The sequence below is a fragment of the Haemaphysalis longicornis genome, unplaced genomic scaffold (genome assembly GCF_048455015.1).
Source record: "Haemaphysalis longicornis isolate Haplotype H1 unplaced genomic scaffold, Haemaphysalis longicornis Haplotype H1 scaffold_6, whole genome shotgun sequence".
Classification (NCBI taxonomy): Eukaryota; Metazoa; Arthropoda; class Arachnida; order Ixodida; family Ixodidae; genus Haemaphysalis; species Haemaphysalis longicornis.
The window spans coordinates 188,454,360-188,479,111 of record NW_027526407.1 but is presented as its reverse complement, the minus strand read 5'-3'; the positions used below and the strand labels follow the sequence as shown (position 1 = coordinate 188,479,111).

Below are 24,752 nucleotides of genomic sequence, written 5' to 3'. Positions count from 1 at the left end.
CACTGCCACGTAGGTCGTTATCGGATGGTCTCTTGCGGTGCATATGGTTCCCACTGTAGAGGCGCCACGCGGTAGACCAAGACACGTTCGGAGACTTCGGGCTTGCATCGCCTGAATTGCACGCAAGTTGGTTTTGCTTGTATTGGACAGAACGGGCAGGCTGTAACGTAGAACACCGAGAAATAGTGCATTGTAAAGATGTAGAATTGAGCGAATGGAAACGACCCAAGTCTTTCCAGCCAGAAATTTGAAAAGTTCGATAATTCCAGTAAGCCTTTTTTTCAGAGATGAGATTTGTGCTGTCCATGATAAGTCCCGATCGACCACGATTCCAAGAAAGCGGTGACTCTTCACGTAAGAAATGGGGTGTCCATTTAAATAGATGCCATACTGCGACATTGTTTTACGAGTAAATGCCCCCACTGCACACTTATCTGGTGCTGTTTCAAGTCCTTGTAAACGTAAGAATGCGCATGTGTGGGTCGCGGCTTTTTGAAGGCGTGCCCGAACCTGAGGAAGTGAAACTCCTGATGCCCATGTGCAAATATCATCAGCATACATGGAGAGATGTACAGTGGTTGGTATGGGTTTTTGAAGCCTGATCAACTTGAGATTGAACAATGTCGGGCTAAGAACACTGCCTTGTGGGACCCCCCGGAAAACGTAGTGTTGGGAGGTTGTGCGATCGGTGGTGTCAACAAAAAATGATCGTCCAGATAGAAAGCTTTGAATCCATCTGTACGTTCGGCCACCCACTCCCGCATCCTCCAGGCTATTTAAAACGGCGTCATGTAGTACGTTGTCGTAAGCCCCTTTATTTATCGAGAAACAGCGCTGCAGATAGACGTTTGAGCGATTTCTCGTGCTGCACCGATGTCACAAGGTCAATAACATTGTCGATGGAAGAACGGCCTCGCCGGAATCCAGCCATAGCGTTTGGGTAAATATTGTGGTGCTCAAGATACCACTCCAGACGGAGCGAAACCATTCTTTCCATTAACTTGCCTATGCAACTTGCTAGGGCTATAGGGCGATACGACGCGAGGTCCAGCGGAGACTTGCCTGTTTTCAGGATTGGCACCAGACGGTTAGATTTCCACTTTTCAGGGACCGTGCCATCTTGCCAAGACTGGTTTATACGACAAAGAAGGGTGTGACAGGCTTCGTGACCTAGGTGGCACAGGGCGGCGTATGTGACACCATCTGGCCCTGGAAAAATGTACGCCGACACAGCGATAGTGCAGTGTCTAGCTCTTACATTGAAAACAGCAGGTCCATGCGGGAGTCCCATGATGTTGGAGTAACGCATATATAGTCTTGGCTCGGCAAAGATGGGCCCTGGGCGATTCTGCGGCAAAAGTCCTCCGCAACCTCCACTTCCAGGCGTTGCTGATGAAGCGCCAAGGCACTAAACGGGCGTCGTTGCTGCGTCGTGCTTCGTAGACCCCTTACAGTGTACCAGATCTGAGACAAAGGCTTTCGAGGATCTAATTTTTCGCAGAATGACTTGCGCTTGGGCTATACGGCGTTGAATTTTATTTTTTCTACGTCTGGCCTCCCGAAGGTCATGAATAGACTTTGTGCGCCGGTATCTCCGTTCCGCACGACGGCGAATAGCTCTTAGGAGTTCTAAAGCTTCGTTGAACTTCGTAAGTTTGTAATGTATCCGAACACACCATGTTGAGTCTTCTGCATTGCTAGTTATGGCGTTTTCCAAGCTCGAGAAATGTGCTTTGCTGCAGAAGTCTTCCATGCGGGATTTGAAACTTTTCCAGTCTATCCGCTCGATAATTTTCCCTGGAAGCAAACTATCAAGGCCCTCAATCTTCAAGTATGTCGGAAGATGATCGCTCCCATGGGTTTCAATATCTGTAAACCACTGAACACTGTCAGTCAGACTTCTGGAGACCAATGCCAAGTCCAGACAACTGCAATATGTTGCTCCACAAAGAAAAGTTGGGCTGCCGTCATTTACAAAACAAAGCTCATGTCGGCACGCCAGTGAGACAAGTCTTCGGCCTCTTAGATCATTCTTCTGGCTACCCCAGAGCATATGGTGTGCGTTGAAGTCTCCCAATATAATTCATGGTCCTGGGGTGTCTTGGATAATTTTTTATAGTCTCCTGTAATCAAACCGCCCGGATGGAGATATATAAACCGCTATTAGCGTGAACGATGAGCTCCTCTTTTTCACCGTGAGGCATATATACTGGTTACTGTCATGTGGTTGAACAGAGTGTAGAACATATGTGAGCTGTCTTCGGATGAACACCAGCAGTTTGCTCGACACGCCAGAGGTTAATGAGGTAAAAGTTTCATATCCAGAAAGTTTCGTTTCCTTATTTGCGTTTGGCTCACAAATAACGATGATTGGGAAGTTATTTATGAACACAAACTGACGAAAGTCCGACAAACGGGGTGTTAGGTCTGTAGCATTCTATTGTAAAATAGTGGCGCGGTTTACTTAATCCGGAAAACATCTTGAATTAGGGGGCATGATGTTGATTAAGGGCTGACTTCGGAGAGGCATTGAACTGTGGGAGAAGTGTCGCAGAAAACCCCAAAATGACATGCTCCAGGCTTAGTAGGGTCTCAAGGATGGTTTTGCAGAAGCTTGGAGCCATAGAAGTAAGGTGGGACCAGAGGGCGGTGAAGAGAGCTCGCATCATGTGGGAGTAGTCATCTACCCTGGCTGTTCTGGAATGGACACGACGCTCCCTTAAGACTTCGGCATATTGACCACGCCAGCTTTGCACGGCAGGAGGCTGGGACTGTGCATCGTGAGGAGCTGGTGTAGTGGGGAGATCCCGTCGTTTTGGTTGCTCAACACTGGTCGCATTTTTTGTGCTTTCCGTCACCTTTATAGACGCTTGTGCAATTAGGGCCGGGAAGCTGTCCCTGTCCGGTGGCGTCTGCTGTGGCGGTGGAGGGGATTTTGGTTCTTCGATGAACGCCTACTACTGTGTAGCGCGCTAACGCGAAACGGACACCCGCTGAAACTTGCGGGGTGATCGCCGCCGCAGTTGGCACAGGTAAAGTTTGCGGAGAAGGAGGTGAATACTCTTCTCAGATGCGACCGGGTCGGGGAAATTCCTGTGTCTTCCCGTCAGGGAGAAATAAGGGAAGCTGTAGAACTTTTGACAGTGCACGTCATGAAACGTCAAAATGACGACAGCACTCGCAACCGCTTTGTCAACCTGAAGCACGTGACCAAAATTAAAGCCAATCAGGAAAGACTTCCGGAAAATTCCCAGATTTCCCGGGAATTTGTGCAGTCGAGTACAGGGCCGCAGCTCTCCTGACTCGGACTGTCTGGTCACACGACAGCAGGTGCTGGAGGAATTTGGAAAATTGCCCGCCAGCGTAGTTGCTTTCTCGCGACGATATTACAATGCGCGAAACTCACCCAAAACAGCCGGCTCATTTGACCCGGATCTTCGGCTCTTCGGCTCAGTAACTGAGTGGAAGAGCCAACGAACGGCAGAAAAGATACGGTTCTCCTGACTCGAATTGTCTGCTCCCACGACAGGGGGCACTGGAGGAATTTTGAAATTTAGCCCCACCTAGCTCGGCAGGGTAGTTGCTTTCTCGCGCCCACAATAGACGGCGGCGATAGCCCCCCCCATTTGACGTGGCTCTTCGGCTCAATTGGCTCTTGCTCCATAATTTGCTCTGCTGTGGCTCTCTCCAAATCTCTCACACGGGTATGCACCGCGAAGCGAGCAGCAACAACAAAAATCATCGAAGAATGCTGTCAACGCCGAGGCGCAGGACTGCCATTGACTCTCCCCGGTGCGTTTGTCTTTTGGGGGTACAAAGAAGCTGGGATACTGCATAGGGATATGTGCCGCGACATTCCCTCATTCTTTTCCGAGACGGCTCGTCTGCTGTGCTAGAAATATTCTGATCAAGTTGACTACTATACTATTTTCTCATCCCTATTTTGTATCTCTCTTTCTCGAACCTACTGACTACATTATTTCTTCTGCTTTCCTATTTCGTCTCACCTAATCGGGTTTAACAACCCCAACAAAATTTTCTTGGCCAGTCCCACCAAATGGGTATGCGGCATTTTTGTGGGCCACTACTAACACAACATGAAATCCAGGATTTTATTAACCAGATTGCGCAGGGCTTACATGCACGTTTCACTTCGGCATTACCACCAGTCCTTACGAGACTCTGTCAAGACAACTTTGAGGAGGTGACCCTTCAGGAGATTGGCGAGGGACTGAGCCGTCTCCCTGATGCGGCACCTGGACCGGATGGTATTACAGCCCATATGCTAAAACTTGTTCAACGAGTGTCCCGACTCACTGCTACAAGTGGTTAACCATTCCTTACAGCACTCATGGGTTCCAATTGAGTGGCGGCTGGCAAAGATCGTCCCCCTCCTTTAAAAACAAGGTCTTGGATACGCGTTAGATAATATCATACCCATAGCCCTCACATCGAATTTCGTAAAACTAGTAGAAAGAGTCTTGCTACATCGAATTGAAAACATTTTAGAACGCGAGAACGTCTTGAACCCTAAACAGATAGGATTCAGGCCTGGCTGCTCAATTTGGTCGGCCCACATTGATTTGGAGAGTCGCATTCAGCTGGCACGCCAACGTAAATAAGTGGGCGTGTTGGTTACCCTGGATATTGCTAAAGCTTACGATAGCATTGAATACCAAATTCTTTTTGACACAATCCAGCGTTATCATTTTCCAGACTACATTGTTTCGTGGATTGGCACTTTTTTGTCGGATAGAAAATTCTTTTGTTCACAGCAGGGCCTGTCGTCTCCAATGTACAGTCAAACTCGAGGTGTTCCCCAGGGCTCCGTTCTCTCTCCCGTGCTGTTCAATATTTTAATGAGCGCGGTTCCGGTAAATCCAGACATTCAGGTGTATATTTACGCGGATGATATTGCTTTTTTCACTTCAGACAGGGATATACACACGTTATATCGGCGTATGCAGTCGTATTTAAGCGCCTTAGAGGCTTGGCTGGATGGCCTTCGCTTGACCCTAAATGTGAACAAATGTGCTCTGCTTCCATTTCCAGTGAGCGGCCCAATCTTCATATCTCTTAGTTGCCGGCAACAGGACATTCCTCAGGTCAATTCCTTAAAATATCTGGGTATTTTGTACGAATATACCCTCAATTGGCGTCCACACATAGATTACATTACTACCAAAGGGGCTCGGGCCGTGTCATTCTTGAGAGGGCTAAGTCACAAAGGATTGGGCATGGGTCGTGACACCCTACTAATGATTTACAAAATGTACGTCCGACCAATTCTAGAATTTGGATGTGCGCTATTCTCCGGGAGTCCCCACTACAAACTTCGCCCGTTGATAATGCTCGAAAGACAAGCTCTACGTTTATGTCTGGGTCTTCCCCGTTATGTACCAATTAAAATTTTATACATGGAAGCCCGTATTCCTCAATTAGTCTCACGCATGCATGCCCTCGCCGTAGATGCATTTTTACGAGTTATGAAATCACCCATATCCAGGCCGCAAACTGCCTTCGTTACATGGCCTTCATTGTTCTTCGGTAGTTCATGGCCGCGGTTCAAACACACACAGGCGGTCTTTGTTCAATCTCTGCTTGGCCCATTAAATGTGGCCCTCTTGTCGGCTCCAGTACCTGACAGAGTGTCGCACTTAGACATTTCTTTTGATCAAATCTTTCCCTCTAACGCGAAATTACTCCCTCTGAACCTTTTAACAGGCCTCCTACAGGATCATCTGAACGGTTTCCCATTCCACGCCATTGTTGCAACCGATGCTTCTGTCCGGGAGGAGAGGGCAGGCGTAGGTATTTTTTCTCCCGGTCTAGATTGGGCCTTTTCCCTCCGGCTGCCTAACTTTACTACATCTTTCCACGCAGAATTTCTCGCAATAGTCTTGGCCCTTCGTAAGCTTGGTTCCTGGAAACGACAGGCAATAATTCTCATGGATTCATTTTCTGTTTGTTCTGCCCTTACTTCCTCAACTTCACCCCCCCTACGTCGAGTCCTTGCTTCTTTAGCGCCTTCCTCCCTTCGTGAACTTCGCTTGGTCTGGGTACCTGGACATGCAGGTATCTGGCTTAACGAATCGGCGGATGCTCTGGCGGGAATGGCTTTAAGCGGTCCAGTAGTGGAGGTTCTGCCGCCCATTTCCCTCATTACTTCGGCTCGCTTCAGAAGGCTGTGTTTACTCCAAAGTCTGCCTGACTCTACCTACGACGACTCGGAGCTCGAGCACCACCGGTACTCATGGAAGTGCAGCATAAGCCAGTCGCGAGCTTGTGAAGTAACCCTCACTAGCTTTCGCTGTCGCGTGCCAAATTTAAAATATTACTTGCACCACTCTAATCTGGCCCTGTCGCCGTTATGCGCCTTTTGCAAAGAACCGGAAACAATCGACCATTTCTTCTTCTCCTGCCGACGGTTCTCCTCGATAAGACGAAGATACCTAGAAAGTACATGCAGCCGGCTAAACCTCCCGCTGTATGCTACAGTTATTTTGTCATTCGGGGCGAAGGAACTGGGATTATGCCACGGGGATCTTTGCAGTGCGTTGCACTCATTCAACCTGCAATCAGGCCGTCTGCCGTGCTAGACAGCATTTAGCTTAACTGGATTTTCTTGTCAAGAATATGCGCGCCAAGCTCACTGCTTCGTCTATACCACTTTCTTCGTGTTTCTTACTTCCAATTTTCATTAAATGGTGTTCATTTTTACCTTTTTTTCTTTATTTCTGTAATCTCATCTACTGCTAATCTATCCTAATAATTAAAATTTTTTTCTTTCCCTTCAAAAATTACCTAATTTATTTCGGTAAGGCGCCCATTTCCTGGCCAATCCCCCTAAGTGGGTACGCGCCATTTCACTGGAACCACCACCACCACCAAACGCAATGGAACCAACGGCTGTGCTACAACCACCAGAAGCGATTGAGGCAACGGCTGCGCAGGGTTACGTCGTTGTCGAAGCCCCGCCCGCCAACGTGCTCCAGCCGTTAACCGCGTACCCCAGCGCGTTCGAGGGCAAGGCAGCGGATGTAGGAAACAGTAATGCGACCATAGCCATCATAGTGGCCTTCGTTTTCCTGGCCGTGTTCGCGTTGGGACTGGCGGCCGCCCTCCTGCTGAGCGGAGTAAGTGACGATGCGGACACCAACGGGACCGCCAGCGAGCAACCGACTGACCCAATTACCATCCTAAATGACGCAGCCACGAAATCGAGCGGTGAGCGAAATTCCTCGAGTCCTCCGCTTTCTTCAGCTCAGTGTGTTCACTCTAAGAAGTAAGCCCTCTTATGCCGTCTTCACCACATCGCCCCAGAATGACCAGCTGAAGTGGTGAAGTGTGCGAATTTGGCAAATGCCGAAACCAAACGTATAAGTTGATTTTAAAAATGCGCGTGTGCGTAGGTACCGCACGCAAGTCGTCACGTTTCGCATTGGACAATGTCCCAGCGCAGACGTCTTTTTTTACTCAATTTGAATTCTCGAATAATACATTCGCCGACTTTGCACACTAAGCCACTTCGATTGGTCATTCCAGAAAATTATGGTGAAAATGTCGTAGGGGGACTTAGAGTGTAAAGAGACATCTGGTGTCGCTTTGCAGCCACGGCTGCAGTGCCGTCCGACGTCATTCGAATATTGTAGCATAAGATACACTGACCCAGGTTGAGCCGTTTTGCGTGGACCCTGAAGGGTGGTGCTGTGGAAGTGCGACGAGCATTGGACTGCATTGGATTAAACTGCATTGTATTGGATTCGATTTCCAATCCAATTCAATTGGAGCGCGGTTGTGAGAAAACTGCGTGTGCACATTCGCTGGTCTGTGCATTCCAGAGGAGGGATGTGGTAGCCGCGGCAAACTCACGGGCGCCGCCGCGTGCCCAGCTGTGCACGTCCGTTGCGCAGCAGCCAAGTCTGATGCTGTGCCAGAGCTGCTTGATAGCCGTTTCGCGTGGCTCCTGGAGAGCCGTTCTGCGCATGCGCGAGGAGCAGTGACTGGACTGGACTGTATTGGACAGGACTTAACTGGATTCGAATGGGTTGTATTGGACTGCTGAACCGTCGCTTACGCTACGTATATTCTGCATAGCGGAGCTAAGCCACTGGAAATTTTTAAACACTGGGGTGGCACAGCGATGTTTCCTACTGAACGAAAAATATATAGAGGAGACCCTACAGGAGGCCGTTCAGAGAATGTTAAACGAAGCCGCCAACGCGGGACTCACTTGCTGCCCTAGTAACTCCTTCTGCTACGGCCACAGGGGAGATCAAAGGTACCACCCGACATTAGCATTCATATAGAAAACAACCCCATTCCAGAGGTCTCTACCCTGAAAATCTTGGGGATGCTTATCCGAAATAATCGGACTAACACACAATTAATCAAAAAATTAGAACATGTTATTCAAACTATAGGACTCATGAGACGAATCTTGAACCGCTGCGGGGGTCTCAAGGAAGAGGAGAGGATCCGTCTGATCCAAGCTTTTGTTATCAGCAGGATCACGTACTCCCTGCAGTACCTGAACCCGACTGCCACTGAACTAGATAAGGGTAATCGGATAATTCGAATGGCATACAAATCTGCCCTCCAGCTCCCCCTTAACACGCCCACTACCAGATTCGGAGGCCTTGGTGTGCACAATACTGCAGCGGAGCTTAGCGAAGCCCAACTTTTAAATCTGGTCGTCCGTTTGTCTAAAACTCCCACTGTAACCCATATTCTCAAGCTGCTAGGTGTAGGTCATACTGACTGCCCTGAGTCTAAAATTCCCCTGCCTTCTGAAACCCATGCAAAGGTTATCATTAAACCACTACCCCGCAACATGCATCCCATGTACCACTCGAGCCGCAGGGAACAGAGAGCACGTGCTCTGGAAAAACAACTCCCCGATCGAGCCGACGTGGTCTTTGTGGTTGCTGCAGAATACAGGCACCGCGCCGCATTCGCCATTGCAGTTATTAACGACCTTGTAATCACCTTCTCTACTCCCTAACCTTGAATACTTCTCATCCCGCCACGGCAGAAAAGGCGGCAATAGCTTTAGCCCTCTCCCAAAGGCCGACCCCTGCGATAATAATTTCCGATTCCAAAGCGGCCATTCAAAATTTTGCCAACGGCCATGTTTCGCCACAGAACTCCAAAATTCTGACGCCACCCACCCGACTCCCCAGTCCAGATTGTCTAGACTTCGGCGCACGCTGGCCTCCCGGGTAATGAGCCTTTCCACAATACGGCTCGAGGGCTAACAATCCGAGCCGGGGCAAGCCTTGAACCCTATCACGGAGCCAGATCCGCCAGAGATAGAGTCCTTACGTATAAAGAAATAACTGCTCATTACCGCCTCGGCCGCCGTAGGTAGCGCCCAGCTCACGCCAACCTTAGTAATTCGGAAGAACACAAATGGCGTCTCCTTCAGACGAACACGATCCCTAATCCCGCTATACTTCGCCGAATCCACCCATCATTGTACCCTTCCCCAGAATGCCTTGCATGTGGCGCTCTCGCCACCATTCTCCACATCTTCGGCGGGTGCCCGAAAGATCCGTTTCCCTAATTTCCTGTGATGAGCAGTCGGAGGTGGCGCTAGGGAGCTCAGACCTAGAGGTACAAACATCCTTGGTCACCAGAGCTGCCGATGTCGCGGCCCGGCACAAGCCGGCGGCCACAACCGCCCTCTGAACTACAAAAGCTCAATAAAAGCGTTTTTTTCTCTCGCTCTCTCCCATTTCTTAGTTCAGAAATTGCCTCAAGTTCTTCCCTCAGGTTTCCCAAGAATTCATGCAAAATTCCCTAATTTCTCTTTCTCTAGCCGACAGAGCTTAACCTGGATATCTGTTCGGGGTTCGGTGCAAGCTAGCGACACCTATGTGTACTTAACCTAGCCTTCTGGACACACACGCAACTCAAAGAATGAGAGCTTGAGTGTGAAATAATTCCACTACATCTGCCGCTCACCAGCCTTTGACTAGGCATTCCAGGGTTTTTACCAAATAGCATGCGTCCTTTCCGTGCTAAGGATGTAAAAACTGCCTGTAAGAAAAAATAACACGACATGGTTGGGTAATCGAGGAATTGTAGCTCAGCGCTGGTACTCTCGCGCTATCTCTTGTTGTCTAAGGCGCACCGGATTTTTAAGGTGCGCAGGAGTACACGCGAACAGGCTTCAGCCCTTGAGCCGAGGTTGCTCAATGAGTTAATATCTCTTCCTCATGGAGTGTTCTTCCCTCTATGCTCACTACTGTTTAATGAACTGTATTAGAAGCGGTCTCCGATGGTCGTGGCTTGAGGGAACACGACTACGGATATTTGAACATAAACCCGACGAATTGTTAAGGAAACTTCTCTAAAGAAAAACAAATTTATAAATGATACGAATTCAGGTTACTGACAATAGTTTTTTTTTACTCCAGGACTCCTAAAATTGCTTGCATCTATTAAACATTCCCTTTTTTAAGGGGGGGGGGGGCAAAATTACAGCCGAAAAGACTCCGAAAAAGGGAGACTTCCCCGTACTGAACATCACTGGGCTGTCCCGGCAAACAGCGCCAGTCGTTGTGGCGCAGAGGCGGATGACTATGGAGTTTAATGCACCAATGCTACACCTGGACCTTGATGCACCGTAGTGAATGGCCCCCGATCAATTTTGACCAGCTGGGAAGCTTTGACATGCCCCGCAGTCTCGAACCAATGGGAGTTTTTGCTTTTTGCCTCCATCATAAAGGCAGTCACCACGGGTGAGATTGAAACCTCACGCTTGTCTCATTTGCACAACGCCTTGGCCTAGAGTTACTGTCTTATCTTCCTCACGAAAGCCGGTGATACAAATCTGAGTCTTTCATTTTTATTTTTATAATTTCCGCGTCTTAGTTGGTTTGTGGCTCTTGTTTTTATTGCTTTCTGTTGGTTAGGTTGTATTAGGTTAGAATGCATAACCGAGAATACAAGTGGTCACTTGACCAACCTGTCATGCAATGGTAGCGTGTTAGACGAGCTGCTTGCTCGAAAGTTGCCTGTGTTCCGAACGACGCATAGCCGAGAGCAAAAAATATCTTGGGTACAGCGATGATACACGAAGCTAGACGCCGGCGTGGTTATAACATGGCAAGGAGAAACGCTCTCAATAGGAGCACGAGGCGCACTGCTGGGCGCTTGTTGAAAGCGCGCTTGTTGAAACCAAACGCCGCAACGGTCCGCAGGAGATTCGCGTGTTGCGCACAGCACGAGGCAACATACACACAAAACACCCTTCACGGGTCCCGCGATAGAAGCGGTGTACGCTGTGCCAGAGAAAGGGGAAAACAGGGGTTCAACAGGCGCCCGTCCATTCCTGAGACAGGCTCGATGCTGCCACGGCTAGAACCAGTTTGTTCCCAATGGTGAAGCTACTGCAAACGTGAACCATCGGCAACAAGGTCCCGGGCGGCAGCCACGCCCCACTTAACGGAGCTTGTTCCATGCGCGGAGGGAGCTGGCTTCAACGCCACACGCAGAACTTAACCGAAGTGCCCAAAACTTGTATCACGCGTTCACAGTGCCTTGACGAAGCACTAAAAGCTGCTCATAACAATTGATTGAGAGTATTAGCATCGCGGCTAGCGTCCGCTAACGCTACAGCGGCAGGTTACCGACAGACGACTGCACATGCGCGCGCGGGAATGGCAAGGAGGTCGTCTCTTACCCGAACGTATGCGCGGGCTCCGCGAGGCGGGCGGCCGTCCCTGTGGAACGAATGTGCACCTGCCCAGACGGGCCCCCCAACCGCTGCCGTAGCCTTAGTAGACGCTAGCCGCTATGATAGAACTCTCTAGTTAAAGGGGACCTTAGTCGAGCCGAGCCCCTTCACGTAGCTTGCTACGACATATGAAGTTACGTTACGTTGGGGTACGGAGAGCGAAGTAGTGCAAAGGCGGCATTAAAAAAACTCTGATGGACGTTGCCCTGGTGGAGTGCTTATAGTACCGTCTGGCGGCACTCTACACTCGGAAAACACTCAAGAACGGCGATAGCTCATGTTCGGTATTATTCCGGCTCACGGATGGACCCAGATGTCAACGGGCGTGCGCGTTTTGAAAGATTGCTATGAATGCGTGCCATCACCTGCCTTTTATCACGTAGTGTATTGCTCGTCGCTGATGTCGTTTATAACCAGATTAAGCCCTCAAAATCACGGACGCATCTCGTGCCATGTTCAAAATATTCCCAGTAACACACTACTTTCACCGCACGGAGTAACATTTGGCTTTGGTAATAAGGTACAGCGGGAACTTCGTTTGGCATTCTTGCTCGAGAGTATAGACTCCGCCTTTCTTTAAATTCCTCGTACTCTTCTACTGGCTCTTTATATTATCGCCTTTCTCCTTATTTCAGCCCATCATACCACTGCCCCAAGTCCCCAGGTGAACGATGGCATCGAGTCTCCAAGTCCTCCTCCGCTCACTACTACCGAGTCTTCGACGGCTCTGCCAACATTGCCCCCATTACCGCCCGAAGTCTACCTCCCATGGAAACACCCCGTGGTTGCCCTGCATGCCCAAGATTCTTCTGTCGCAGCGAACTTCGACAGCGAGACTGGTGAGGAGAGAGAGGGAAAACGTTTATTTCGAACCAACAGCCTTTCCTATTACTCGACTACAGCACGTCCCCACTGAATGCTAGAGTACATTCTTGGTGTACTGCACTAGAACTAGCTGCTTCTCCAAGGACGATGAGAGAATCGGCCAGGTCGGGTAAACAGGATATTACAGCTTCGTTGGGGTTCGTAACTGAGATTCTATTGGGGTATTGTAAGGACATTTGCAAGGGAGGGACAGGTCACTGATTGGGACATCCATCCCAGTGCTTGCAGGCTCAAGGCTCTTCTGCCTTCCCTTGGAGAGACGGGGGTCGAGACCGTTAAGCGAACCTTGTTTCATCGAACCCCTTTTTTATCTAAGCAGTTTTAAAAATTCCTTTTTATCGAACGTCGTTTTATTGAAAATGTTTTGCGCGGTCTTTCCAGTTGCAAATTTTGGTGGGCCTTGTTTAGTTTCCTCCAAGTAAACGTACCAAGCCTTGTCCCACTGTTATCATTGCCTTGCTTATAACAAACGAGAAAAAAGTCGGAAACAAGTTTAGTCACACTACTGCAGGTTGCTTCGTTTTCATCTCTCTCCCGTTCTTCCCACCTCAGCATGTCACGTGTTTTGTGCTCATAGGTTTCCATGCCTAATATTTTTATTATTTTTATTTGCTAAAGACACCTTCTCTTTTTAGAGCAGAGCTGTACCCCTCTACTTCCAACAGCCTCATCGCCGTGGGCAAAAACAATCTTCGTGGGCAGAAACAATAAAGCGCCAAGGTCTGCGACACCGAGCGCATGCGTCAGCTTAATCAGGCAACAGCACAGAGCTTAGAATTCGTTAGAGGAAACCAAAAAACAAGCACCCAATCCACATTAAGAATGATAACGTGCCTGTATCAATTGGGCCCCCCACCATATGTTTGAGCCAAAGATTGTTTCCAGAATAATATATGAAGGCTAGGCAGGACTAGTGTTACTAAAATAGCAGTGCTTGCCCAAGAAGCAGAGCGCATGCGTTATGCTAGGCAGGCAGTGACGGTAGATGAGGTACTAGAGTACCGCCATTACTGAGAGCACGTAAGCCAGCAACGGCGGCCATTTTGTCGTTACTAAGTGCTGATTGATTGATTGTAGGGTTTAACGCGCCCACGCAACGCAGACGATGAGGCGCGCCCTAGTAGAGGGCTCCGGATTAGTTTCGACCATGTGGGGATCTTTAACGTGCGCCGCAATCTCGTACACATGGGTCTGAAAAGCGGCCACTGCGGCAGGGAATCGAACCCGCGACCTCGTGCTCAGCAGCGCAACGCCTTAGCCACTGAACCACGCGGCGGGTCGCTAACAAGTGCCGCGAGTTTGCCGCATCTACTGCTTCACGGTTGACTCCGACCGTTCGTTTGTTAACAATACTATCGAAGGGGCACCAACACAGCATCCTTGGACACGCTTCTGCTGCCAAATTGCTGTTACATGCGTTATCTTTGAATCGCACTCTGAACGACGTCAGTCACGTGGAGCTGCCGAGCAGGGACGACAAGCTAAGCCTACCAGAGGTCACCGACCGAAACGCATAAACAACAAAAAGGCGCCACACATGGATCCTCGCAGTGTAAACATATGGCAGGGAACAATAGGAGAAAGAGTGCAGATACTCTGTAACCTAATCTAGTGCCACTAGACGAGCCCAAGCGAAACGTCCGCCGATACGACGAGAAACATTTCGTACCCTCCTCTATTACCATTTGTTGTGATTTACAACAGTTTTGATGGACACCTACTTTCGCAGGGTGGGATGGCGACCGTTTTTTTCCATTGAAATCTTAATAATGGTGCTGTCGCTGGCCAACGCCTGTGTCAGAGCTGTGCTTCCAGAGATGGCTGGTTTCCCTCTTGTTCTTGTGACCTGCTATCCACCAACTGATGTTGTTTCACTGATTTGGTTTTACTGATTTTGCCATTTCTACACGTTTCTGATGCTGAAGAGCGAAATTTATGGTTTCAGATGTAGCGCACAATAGCGCCCTTTGAATAACGTGTTCTGCTGAAAGGCTAACTTTGGTCGCGCAGTATTTGCTTTGGGCCGCTCGGGGTGGCGGTGAAGTGGCTGCAGGACACAGTAAGAGCTCGTGGTCTTACTACCTTTGTCTGGGCATCATTTTCAGCTCCCCCCTTGCCAGGTGCCATTCATACAGCACTAATCGTTTCAAAATCCTTCGCAGGATATTTCTCCCAGATGCAGATAAGGCGACCCTATGGTCAGGGTAGGAATCGCGTGCAGACCACGTGCAGACCACATGACTACACCATGCATGCAAACCACGTGACTAGACCAGGTGACTATACACTGGTGGAGGCAGGACTCCGGATCTCGTGATGGTTAACAGTCTCGCAAGGGATATATTTGCAATACCAACATAAATACACCGATACACCTCTAATTTGGGCACTGGGTTGGGGCTACGACTATAGCGGATATCTTTGTAATATAAAATATATGAACAAGTGTGCTTGAGAGCGATCAATGGACCTAACAATAAAAAAAACATTATTAATAAAATAAAGTGCTGCTCGAAAGCAACGAAATGGCGGAAAGACGTGTCAGCCTTTAAAGGCACGTTCTTGCATGTATTCCACGGCAGAGACAATATCGAATGAAACTATCTCTAGATTAGCTTAGTGCAATTGTTGCATAAATACAAGCAAACACTGAAAATCACACTGAAAGCGGCAAAACCACAGTTCCGGTAAAACGGGGGTAGGTGTTTTCATACAGTTGCATTGAGTTTCATACAGGGAACTGCAGATAAGAATGGGAAAGCATATATTTAAAGACCTTCGTTGATTTCTCAAAGGAATTTTCTACTGATCCGGCAGCCGAAAAAGTAGGCTGCAATAAATGTTGCCGCCATGGCGCCAGCATCTGCTGGTCGCGGCCATGTTACCATCCTACCGACACTTTTTTTCTACCGGCAGTCGGTGTTACATTACCTCCCCGGCTGCTGCATTGAGTTTTGTGCATACATTATTCATGTCCATTTCAGGCCAACAGCTAGCCTAACCAAAGCTAACCTAACCTAGTTTAACCCAACACAACGGAACCCAACCAAATCCATAAATGCAGGTCTCGAATGAACAATAGAGACGTACCACCGCCACAGAATAGAGTGAATCCCTATTACCTAGTGCCGAGTTTCTGAATAAAAAACACCATGAATATGACGAAGAAAAGCACAAAGACCAGAGAGGATGGATGAATGAATTTATTTAGAGGAAGAGGTCAAACGCCTCGTGAGGACAAGGGGACGAACGGGATGGGGTTCAATCATTACGCGTGCCGACCCCGCACATGAACTACTTGATTTAGGTCATTTTTTACCATATCGGTGGGCCCACAGGGTTGGTAATGTGCACTTCACTTCACTTCACTAGAAGGCATTATCCATGCTTGAAAGGACGTGGCACGGGGAGGTGGACGCCTACGGTGTTTCAATGACAATGCGGCAGAGTCCCAGAGAAGGTGTTATTAGAAATAAAATAGGAAAACCGAAACAGGCGGGATTACGAGCGACTGTGCTATCCTCACAGGCAAAAGTACCAGTCCCAATGAAGTCGGCCTGTACAATCAATCAGGAGACAGTACCGGCAAAGCATCCCCTGGCATCCCTAACAGATAATGTTCCGGCTGCCGGCAGCATCTCCCCTTCCTTTTTTCATCCAGCTCATGCTTGCTTACTCTCTTACAGATCACGACATCGAAGGAGAAGGCGAAAATGCCCAGCGCAATCTCGGCCCGAAAACGACGCTCTGGCGAGGTGTGGCCACTGAAACCACTGCGGGTGACATAGCGCCAGGCGACCATCCGGTGCACAGCAGCGCAGCAGCCGCTGGAAACGGCTCCAGCAGCCCCATGTGACAATGCTGAACCTCCCGGTTACAGCGTGCTGGCATTTATGCTCGTTGGAAGCCCACGACTGAACTGTACGCTGAGTACTACGAAGTAAAGAGCAGGCTTTTGTTGAGAGGCTTTTCGGGTGGTTCACTTTTAATATACGGAGTTACTGCATGCCCAAGGTACACAAAAACGTGGCCTCCGCTTTACAGACATGCGTCTGTGTAGAGAATATTTTCGCTGATAATTCGATATTATGAACTCATTGACACAGTTGAGACATCAACTTTCCATTTTGCTGACATCCGTGCGATGGTTTACACACAAGTTGTCCACTGCAGTTGTAGCCTGCTGCATCACCTTAACGCGTCGCGGCCTCCTTGACTGCAACATATGGTGCATTAAATGTTGTACAAGACAGAGACCTATAGGAACACAGGCGATGCTTCATTACAGCGTTTATTTTGACAAGTCATGCGCACCATTTGACTGCGCTCGTCAGAGTCATAGAAAGCTTCCTCTAGCAAGTTCCGATCTCGGCTTTGGACGTCCTTTCTGATAAAGTGTACAAGTGGCCACATTGTAAGAAAGCGAACTACTGCAGCTTTGTACTGTGTAGACCTCCAACGGGCTACATTGAAGGAATCGTGTGGAAGCTGCCACTGTCATATGGTAGGGCATACTTTGCCTAAGCGGTTCGACGTATTAAAGGGACCGTGCAACACTCTTTGAGAAGTGGAAGCAAACCTGCGCGACGATTAGATTACACTGCCAGGAACACCTGAGCCTAATATTACACGTGCACGTTAAGCGGTGAGCGCGCAAATCGCCGTGAAATACGCGCAAAAACCAGCCGCGCTCCTTTAAAGTTCCTCATTACGCTTTCCGGGCATGGCCTAAACGACGTCATTGAGGCCATGGCTGTCTTAGTTGCTGTCGCTGGTGGTGTTCGCGGCTTATTTCTCGCATTTTCTGCGACGATCCACCATCGGCGGCGCTGTGCGCCAACCTCTTCTATGGCTAAGCCTGCCCGCAACGTTTTGGCTTTTTTTTACGTTTTGAGTGCGCACTGAGTTTGAGTGACGAACTGAATACTCCACTTGTAAAGAGACCAGTCAAAAACAAACACATATTGCTTGGAAAACGCCCTAATAGCCTGAGTGTGCGCTTGCCAGCAGGTAGCCATGCCTGTTTTGTGTGACCCCAGACCAGAAATAGACTCTCCACGTTGCGGAGAAAAGGATAAAACTCCCAGGCCTGTGATATATGGAAGGTTGCCAAAGAGAACGCCGCGAGTTACCCCCCTCTCCGGGAGAGAGCGCAGCCTTTCGTCGCGTTGTTTGCGGTTGAGTTGAGAGGGAACATTTATGCGCCATTTCTTATTGCGCGCCGTTTCTGTGATAGTGAACGGGTTTTCATCATTACTCCGGAAGGAGATTTCTGGGATAATAAACTTTACCCCAAAATACATTCCGAGTATTCAATGGTAAGTACTGCAAGGCCCCTTTAAGGGGGTCATGAAGAGGAAATACAACTTTGTTCAAATCGAAACTGCTAGATTTTAATAACTCAGCTCCATACCAGCAGCGGAAGAAGTTTTTAACAGCAGAGCTGTTTAACCCTACACGAACCCACCCGACGGAGACATAATACCCCGAGCTCGCGTAAGCGCTTGCCTCGCGGTGACCGCCCGTCTTCATCCAGGCTTGAGCGTGGACTTACGCCACATGAGAAGCTGTCGTCGTCGTCCTCGTGTAGCGACCGCCGCATGACGGCCCCGCCGTGCCGACTCGATGAGGAGAAATTTGTCAAGCACAAACTTCATAATCCACACATCGAGACGGCCACCGGACCAGCTGATGAGGAAGTGAAGGTCTACTGTGGCGAGGACGCGCTACAAGAGGATTTGCCCTACGCGGCTGTGCGGTCGTAAGACGACGCCGAAAGGGATTACGACGTTTCCTACTGGACAAAACACTAGACATGCTTTAATGATCTTTGCTTTAGAGTGGCGTCCAAAATGGCTTTGCACTGCTAGGATCCGCTTGATCCCTCTCCCCTCGAATCCGCTGTCGGTGTGGGGAGAAGCTTGGCGACCCCCAGCTCTGCTGTTTCTCCAGCATTGCACCACTATTGCATGCCGCGCCAATTTTAAAGGAAAGCTTTCTACCTCACCAGCAACGGTTTCGTCGTTGCGCGCGCCACAAGAAACTCCCAACTCTGCTAAAAAATCTACTGCCACCGCCTGTAATCGAACCTGGGCCCGAAGAGAAGCGGACAGAGAGACCGTCGTCTTAGCGACTAAACTACGCCCACACATGGAGACGGGGAGACAGACGCTGGTTTTGATTCAGCGGCTGGAGGGGGGGAAGGCGCTTTTTGGAGGCGACAAATGAAACAAGAGTGAGGAAAAGTCAATGAGAGAGATGTCGCAGTCGCCACGCGTGCCGCCCTACTCCTCACCCTTTGAATGACGCTCCCCTGCGATTTCTTGCTGCTTACGCACTGCCGGGCTAGAGCGGCGGCGTCCACCGCACTAGCCAGGCGGTTGCGGACGCTGCTTCGTTCGAGACACCGCCACCTGGAATCCCAGGTAACGGCTGCCGGGATCGATGGTTTCGTTCTTCGTAGAATCACGTGTGTGAATTCAATGACGTCGCATTGACAATTGTTGTGGGTGTGGTATACAGCGTTTCTTTCCAACCACCTTCACAGCGTGGGTTGGAGCCAATTTTTTAACCGAGAAAAATTCAAGAAAGATGAAATTTCGTGCTACATTCACTTGTTATCGGGAGGAATGATGTAATATAGCCCAGCACTAACAGCATTTTATTAGTGTGTCACTGCACGTTCTGTTACATTCGCAAAGGTGTTCCCAAACCGGGCTACGCCGCCTCCGTCATCCGTGGTCTAGTATCGGGATAAACTGCGGCCAGCAAAGGTTGCTGCCTGTTGAAGAAGACAAGACGCCGAAGGCAACCTAAGATGTTTACTGCATGGCGAAAGAAGAGCCGACGCATTACAGAAACAATACCCTTACGGGAGAGGTTACAGAGGAGGTTACAGAGGTTACAGACGTAGGATTCGGGCAGAGTGACGGCGTGGATTCGCTGCTGCAAAACGAATGCGAACAATCCGACGCGAGAGGGCGGATTTTATATACAACAGCCGTAACGCCTGCGCCGCTGTGGCAGTGCTTCTCTGCACACGGAACGAACATAGTACAGCCATACACGATGCTATTTCCGAGTTCGTGAGGGGCCTTGGGTAGTGGCGCTCGTTGAGTCTCAGAGAAGGGGAAGAGGAGATCTCTGCTGCAGGTTTCGTTTCTCCGGGCCAAGCCTCAACTCGGAGAGCCGTTTTCAGCCACCGAAGTTGAGTCATTACGCTGCGCCCCGAGCCCTGCAGCAGCAGAGGGCGCTCTGCCGCCGGTTAGGTTAGGTTAGGTTAGGTTAGCTTAGGTGAAGCCCCTCCTGCTTGGGCCCTTCAACGGGCTTGCAGTGTGTTTTAAATAAAAAAAAAACAAATTAACTGAATACAAATAAATAAATAAATCAATAAATAAATACATACATACATTTCCATTAGAAGCCCGGGCAAAACCAACACGTGTCTCACTTCAACCACTCATTTTAGTGTGGGTGAGTGTGTTGCTGTGCCACAGCACCCGGCACAAATTCCCTGCGTCTGGCTACGCGCCGACGGCGGGGCCGATTCGCGCCTGGGTAAAACGGCCCACCGCACACGTGCCCCAACTTGGGTTTAAATAGTGCCGCCGAGCCTGGTCTCCTTTCCTCTCCGCGACGGTTGGGTTGAATCATGCCTGGGACCAGCGGGCCGTGGCGGACACGCAGCGAGTGCCGCCTGGGGACGGCGCCGCTGCGTCGCCTTGCCTTTCCGTGTCCGGGCAGCTCGGCTGACGCAACCGCTTTGACTCAATTAGCCGAATGCAAACTGCGGCCAGTGATAGTCCTGATTGCAGGGATTCGAACTGCTCGCGGTTTCAACGGAACCCCGGTGGTATAAAACCAGCCCGGAAGCAGGGGTAATACGGCGGCATATTATCAGAGGGACTGAGTTGAGAAGTGCCATCGCCTTTGTGCGAGCCACGTAACGCTTTTGCTGCCTTTGTATATATTGTATATATATGCAGCTTGAAATCACCGTCGGCTCGGCAACTTCGTCGCTCTGGTCTGCGCCGTGTGGATAGCGGACTGAGCCTTACAACATTGCAACTGTGGTGACTGAGATGAGGTGGCCCAGTCCCAGCAGTGTGTGTGTGTGTGCGCGCGCAAAGGAAAGTTTGAGATCCACCTAAATGCAGCCGTACAGCTACAAAGGAAAGCTATACATGTTTCTCAGAATATTGGCAGTTGAAGAAAAATTCGCCCTGGTCAGGATTCGATTTTTCTTCAACTGCGCAGTTTCTGAGAAAGCTGAATAGCTTTCCTTTGTAGCAGTACCCCTGCATTCAGGTGAATTTCAAACTTTCCTTCGCAGAAACTTTCTCCACCTCGGGGATTTCCCTAGATCTGGTCGATATCGGTGTGTGTGTATAGTTGGGTGGTGGAGGCGTGGAGGTGCATCGCTCGCAGTCGAGAGCCGCAGTGTCCCCAGTTGCTGCGGGTGCTTGGCAGCCGTTAAAACACTGTCCAACTGCTCTGCCGTGCTTTCTGTACTGAAAAACAGAGTCCAGCGAAAAAAAAAAATGTGCGAAATCTGCAGCTGAGCATGATTTGTTGGTCGGTGGCTGTCTTGTGGGTGTGCTTGGCGAGCCACGTCGTGCTGTCGGATCGCTTCGGCAAAGGTTTCTGGCGTCTTTTCCGTGACGGACATGACGTTAGTGAAATATTAGGGGTATCGCGGTACAAACCACTTTTGCCTTAAAATATAAAACACGAAAATGAACAATATTATAATGTATAATATATTCGTTACAGCTAGAGGTGTCTTCCCCGCAAGAAGACCGTGTATGTAGGAGTGCACCCTTTGCACGCCACTTGCTTCGTTGTACTGGCGTCATTTCCGTGCCGGATATGACGTCAGCGAAATCTTCGTGTATCCGAGAATAAAACACTTTCATGTTAATATAGATACAAAAAATAACAAATCAAGCCCGACAAAAGACCATGCTCTGGCACATGGTCTCTCATACCACACTCCTCTAGATACGAAACTTCGGCGTCGAGAAGGGACAAAGAAGGAGCGATAACGCGATAACGATACCGCGCGCATGCGGAAATGCTTTTATCAGGTTTGACTCGTTATTTTTTGTATCATTAAATTTTTTCGAGCACAATTGTTATATGTTTGTGTTCCTTGGATAAAAGTTTAGTTGAATTCAGCGCGTTTTTTGTCTTCCTTTTTCCTTTGTACCGTCTATTCTTGTGCTGTGAAGATGAACCTTTACCTACTAGCACGGTTTTCTACATCAGTACACCAAGGGCAGTTTGTATTGGATCCCCCCACGTCAACGTCGCAGGGGTTACCGGAAGGTTATTTTCTATCAGTAGGTTCTCGTGTCTACTCGCCAACTTTTTTAAATTCAAAGACCCCACCACTATAGCTTAAACCACGGGCCAACACGACTCACAATTCCCGGGACCCGCAAGCGAAGCCAGTGCGTCTTCGTCGAGATTTGTTTTTGCCGATTTACAGCCGTTGTGCAATGCAGGATGCTTTTGAAGAAGTGTCCGCAAAGCATTTTATGGTTTTGAGTGTACCGTACCGAGGACACCATAGCCGGTATTCCGTTCTCAGCTGTAGCTCCGTGGGGAGAGTTTGAGCCACAGCGTATGATTGGTTTCCGAACTCAGGTGTGGGTAGTAGAGAGTCACTGCCGTAGTATCCACAAGGACTGAGAAACTCTGGTCGGCGACATTATCTTCTTGTTGATTTCTCTTATAACTGAGCATCGTCGTTAAAAAAAACGTGAGTTTTCGACTCACGTGCCGCTGCTGCTCTTGGAGTATATCTGAAGCCACTCGTGAGCCGTCCTGGCGAGTCGGCACGCCGCAAGGCTGCGGAAGGGAGACGGCACGGTGTTATCGGGACTCAGTCTGCTCCACAGGTTGTCGTTCTGGTTGCGAACGCCGGTGCCCAGAATAGCCTGCAGGTGCGTGTAGGTGGCAACACATATTCCTGCTAACTTTACCCTTATTAGCCAGCGATAAAATATAAGCGATGAAATGCTACTTTCTCGTACACTGGCAGAAATCCAGCCACATTGAACCTTTATTCATTAACACAAACACCATGACTTGTAATTGATTCCTATTTTTAATAGTAGTACCGCGGCCATTGGACAATAAATGTTGACAAAAGGTACCGCGTCTTTACGAATTCATTTAAAGAGCACAGTCACTTTTAAGTAGGACATTCAAGATGTCAACGAATAAAAATGTCATTTTGAAGCTTCCAAAACCACAGATGTTGCTTTATTAGCCAAGTCAGGGGTTCAGTCAGAGGGCGGGTGCAGCGGCAAGACAATTTTTAAAAGGTTTAAGCGCGAGACACATGGACGATTGGTGCATGTGATTCGCATGCGTCTGATCGTTACGAGTGATTGTTAGGACTGGTTTTGGCGCCGTTCGCTGGTCAGAGAGGCTCACGACGCGCGACTGGAAATACAGATGCAGTCGTGCCATCGTTGCGATCGTGGTGCCGTCACAGCCAATGAGAGCCCGTAGGTGTTATAGCTGAGAAAGTTTCTTTCAAAGCCCCACGGAGGAGCCAGTGGCAATCGCAGGCATTTTGTGTTGTGCTCCCCCATGGCCGCCGCCGACCTGTTCGCTCTCCGCCTCGTAGACACATGTTTCCAGCGGTACCTACAGCATGGACGAGCGGAATGATGGTTGCTAAAATATGTTCCCACACCGCTCTACTGATCATATAAAAATGCAATGTATAACGGAATAGCACTGTTCATTTTCACATCAAGTTGTTAAATGTTTTATTTTCTTTCTCGGATTTCTCTTGCACATCTCTCAATCGGCCGGAACGCGCCTAGACCGGGAGGCCACCATAGAATGGAAACAGTGGGCAGGACAACGCCGACGACGCATCGCACGCGCACTTTAGGTAATGTGTCTCACATTCACGCCTATGACTGGTAGTGGCGACCATTGTAACTATCAGTGGCATGCGAATCGCATGAACCAGGCGTCCACGTGTCTCGCGCGCTTTATGCAACCGGCCTCTGTAATCAGCAACGGCACGGTGACGAAGCAGATGCGAAGGCCGTGGCTTGTATGGGGTTCCGAACGTTCGGCCTCACGTTAGTAGGGCTGTGCAAACGAGCATCTCCATGTTTAATGCGGATCTGTCTATACGAGATTTGCAATAAATCGTCCTTTACTTACGTCTACGCTATTTGACAACACGAATCAACAATATTAAGTCAAAATAATGGAGAATATTTTGATTAACCTTAATTTTCGAAACCATGCTGCCCACAGGAGTGAAAATCATTTGATATAACGTGTTATTTTACTCGCATATTAACTGTTGCTACCCTATGAGACGGAATCCCATAGCCTAAATGTACATGTGATTCATGCCCTGCAAAGCAAGACACTTAAGAAATACATCTAACAACTCTTGTGCCTACACTCCCACCAAGCTCTTCCTGACACATAACGTAATAAAAATACATCACTTCGTCCCTTACCGCAAAATATTAGGCAGTGTCGCAATCGAACTAATAAACTTTGTAAGCATGGCGCTTGGAGAACTAATTACGGAACCCAAATGCTGAAACAAAAGCAGAATTGCCAAATTTTTGTCACGAAAATAAGATTAATGTCAAATTGTGCACCTTCCTTTTTTTCTAACTCATTTCTTCTGGACCAAGTGATCGTAACAGATTGTAGCGCTGGCTTTTCCCGGTGGCTACATGTAGCAACCGCAAGATATTCTTATTTGCGCAAGAAACTGCTCCATAAAAACTCACAATTTTTTCATGAACTTATGCGAAAATGTTTATCAGGATTGCGCGCACTTTCAGTTTTTCCGATTACTGCCCTAAGAAATGTGTGTAACAGGGGCTGTTACGCGTTTCCTGTTATTGTAAAAAAAAATTTAAAGCATCTCTCCGCGACTGGGACTCGAGTAAATGCATCGCATAGGGGGTGGGTGTATTGCGTTAACGTTTAGTGTTTGGGGAGTTGGTTGTAGTGAATGCGTTGTATCAGCAGCATCTTGACGTAGTTTGAATGAGTCAAGGATATAAGGCACGTTCGTAGCCTTTCAATCTGTGTCGGCTTTGTGGCGCAGTGGGAAGTTCAAGGGTTT

At 49.0% G+C, this 24,752-nt stretch overlaps 1 protein-coding gene across 1 annotated transcript in view; it reads right to left on the bottom strand.

The window, feature by feature from the left end:
• LOC144141289 (putative phospholipase B-like 2) overlaps positions 1–24,752 on the bottom strand; it is an 89,547-nt gene that overhangs the window by 48,562 nt on the left and 16,233 nt on the right. The window contains exon 7 of the mRNA XM_077672866.1: positions 22,409–22,569. Coding sequence (XP_077528992.1) covers positions 22,409–22,569 — 161 coding nt within the window. The remainder of the gene's footprint in view (positions 1–22,408; positions 22,570–24,752) is intronic.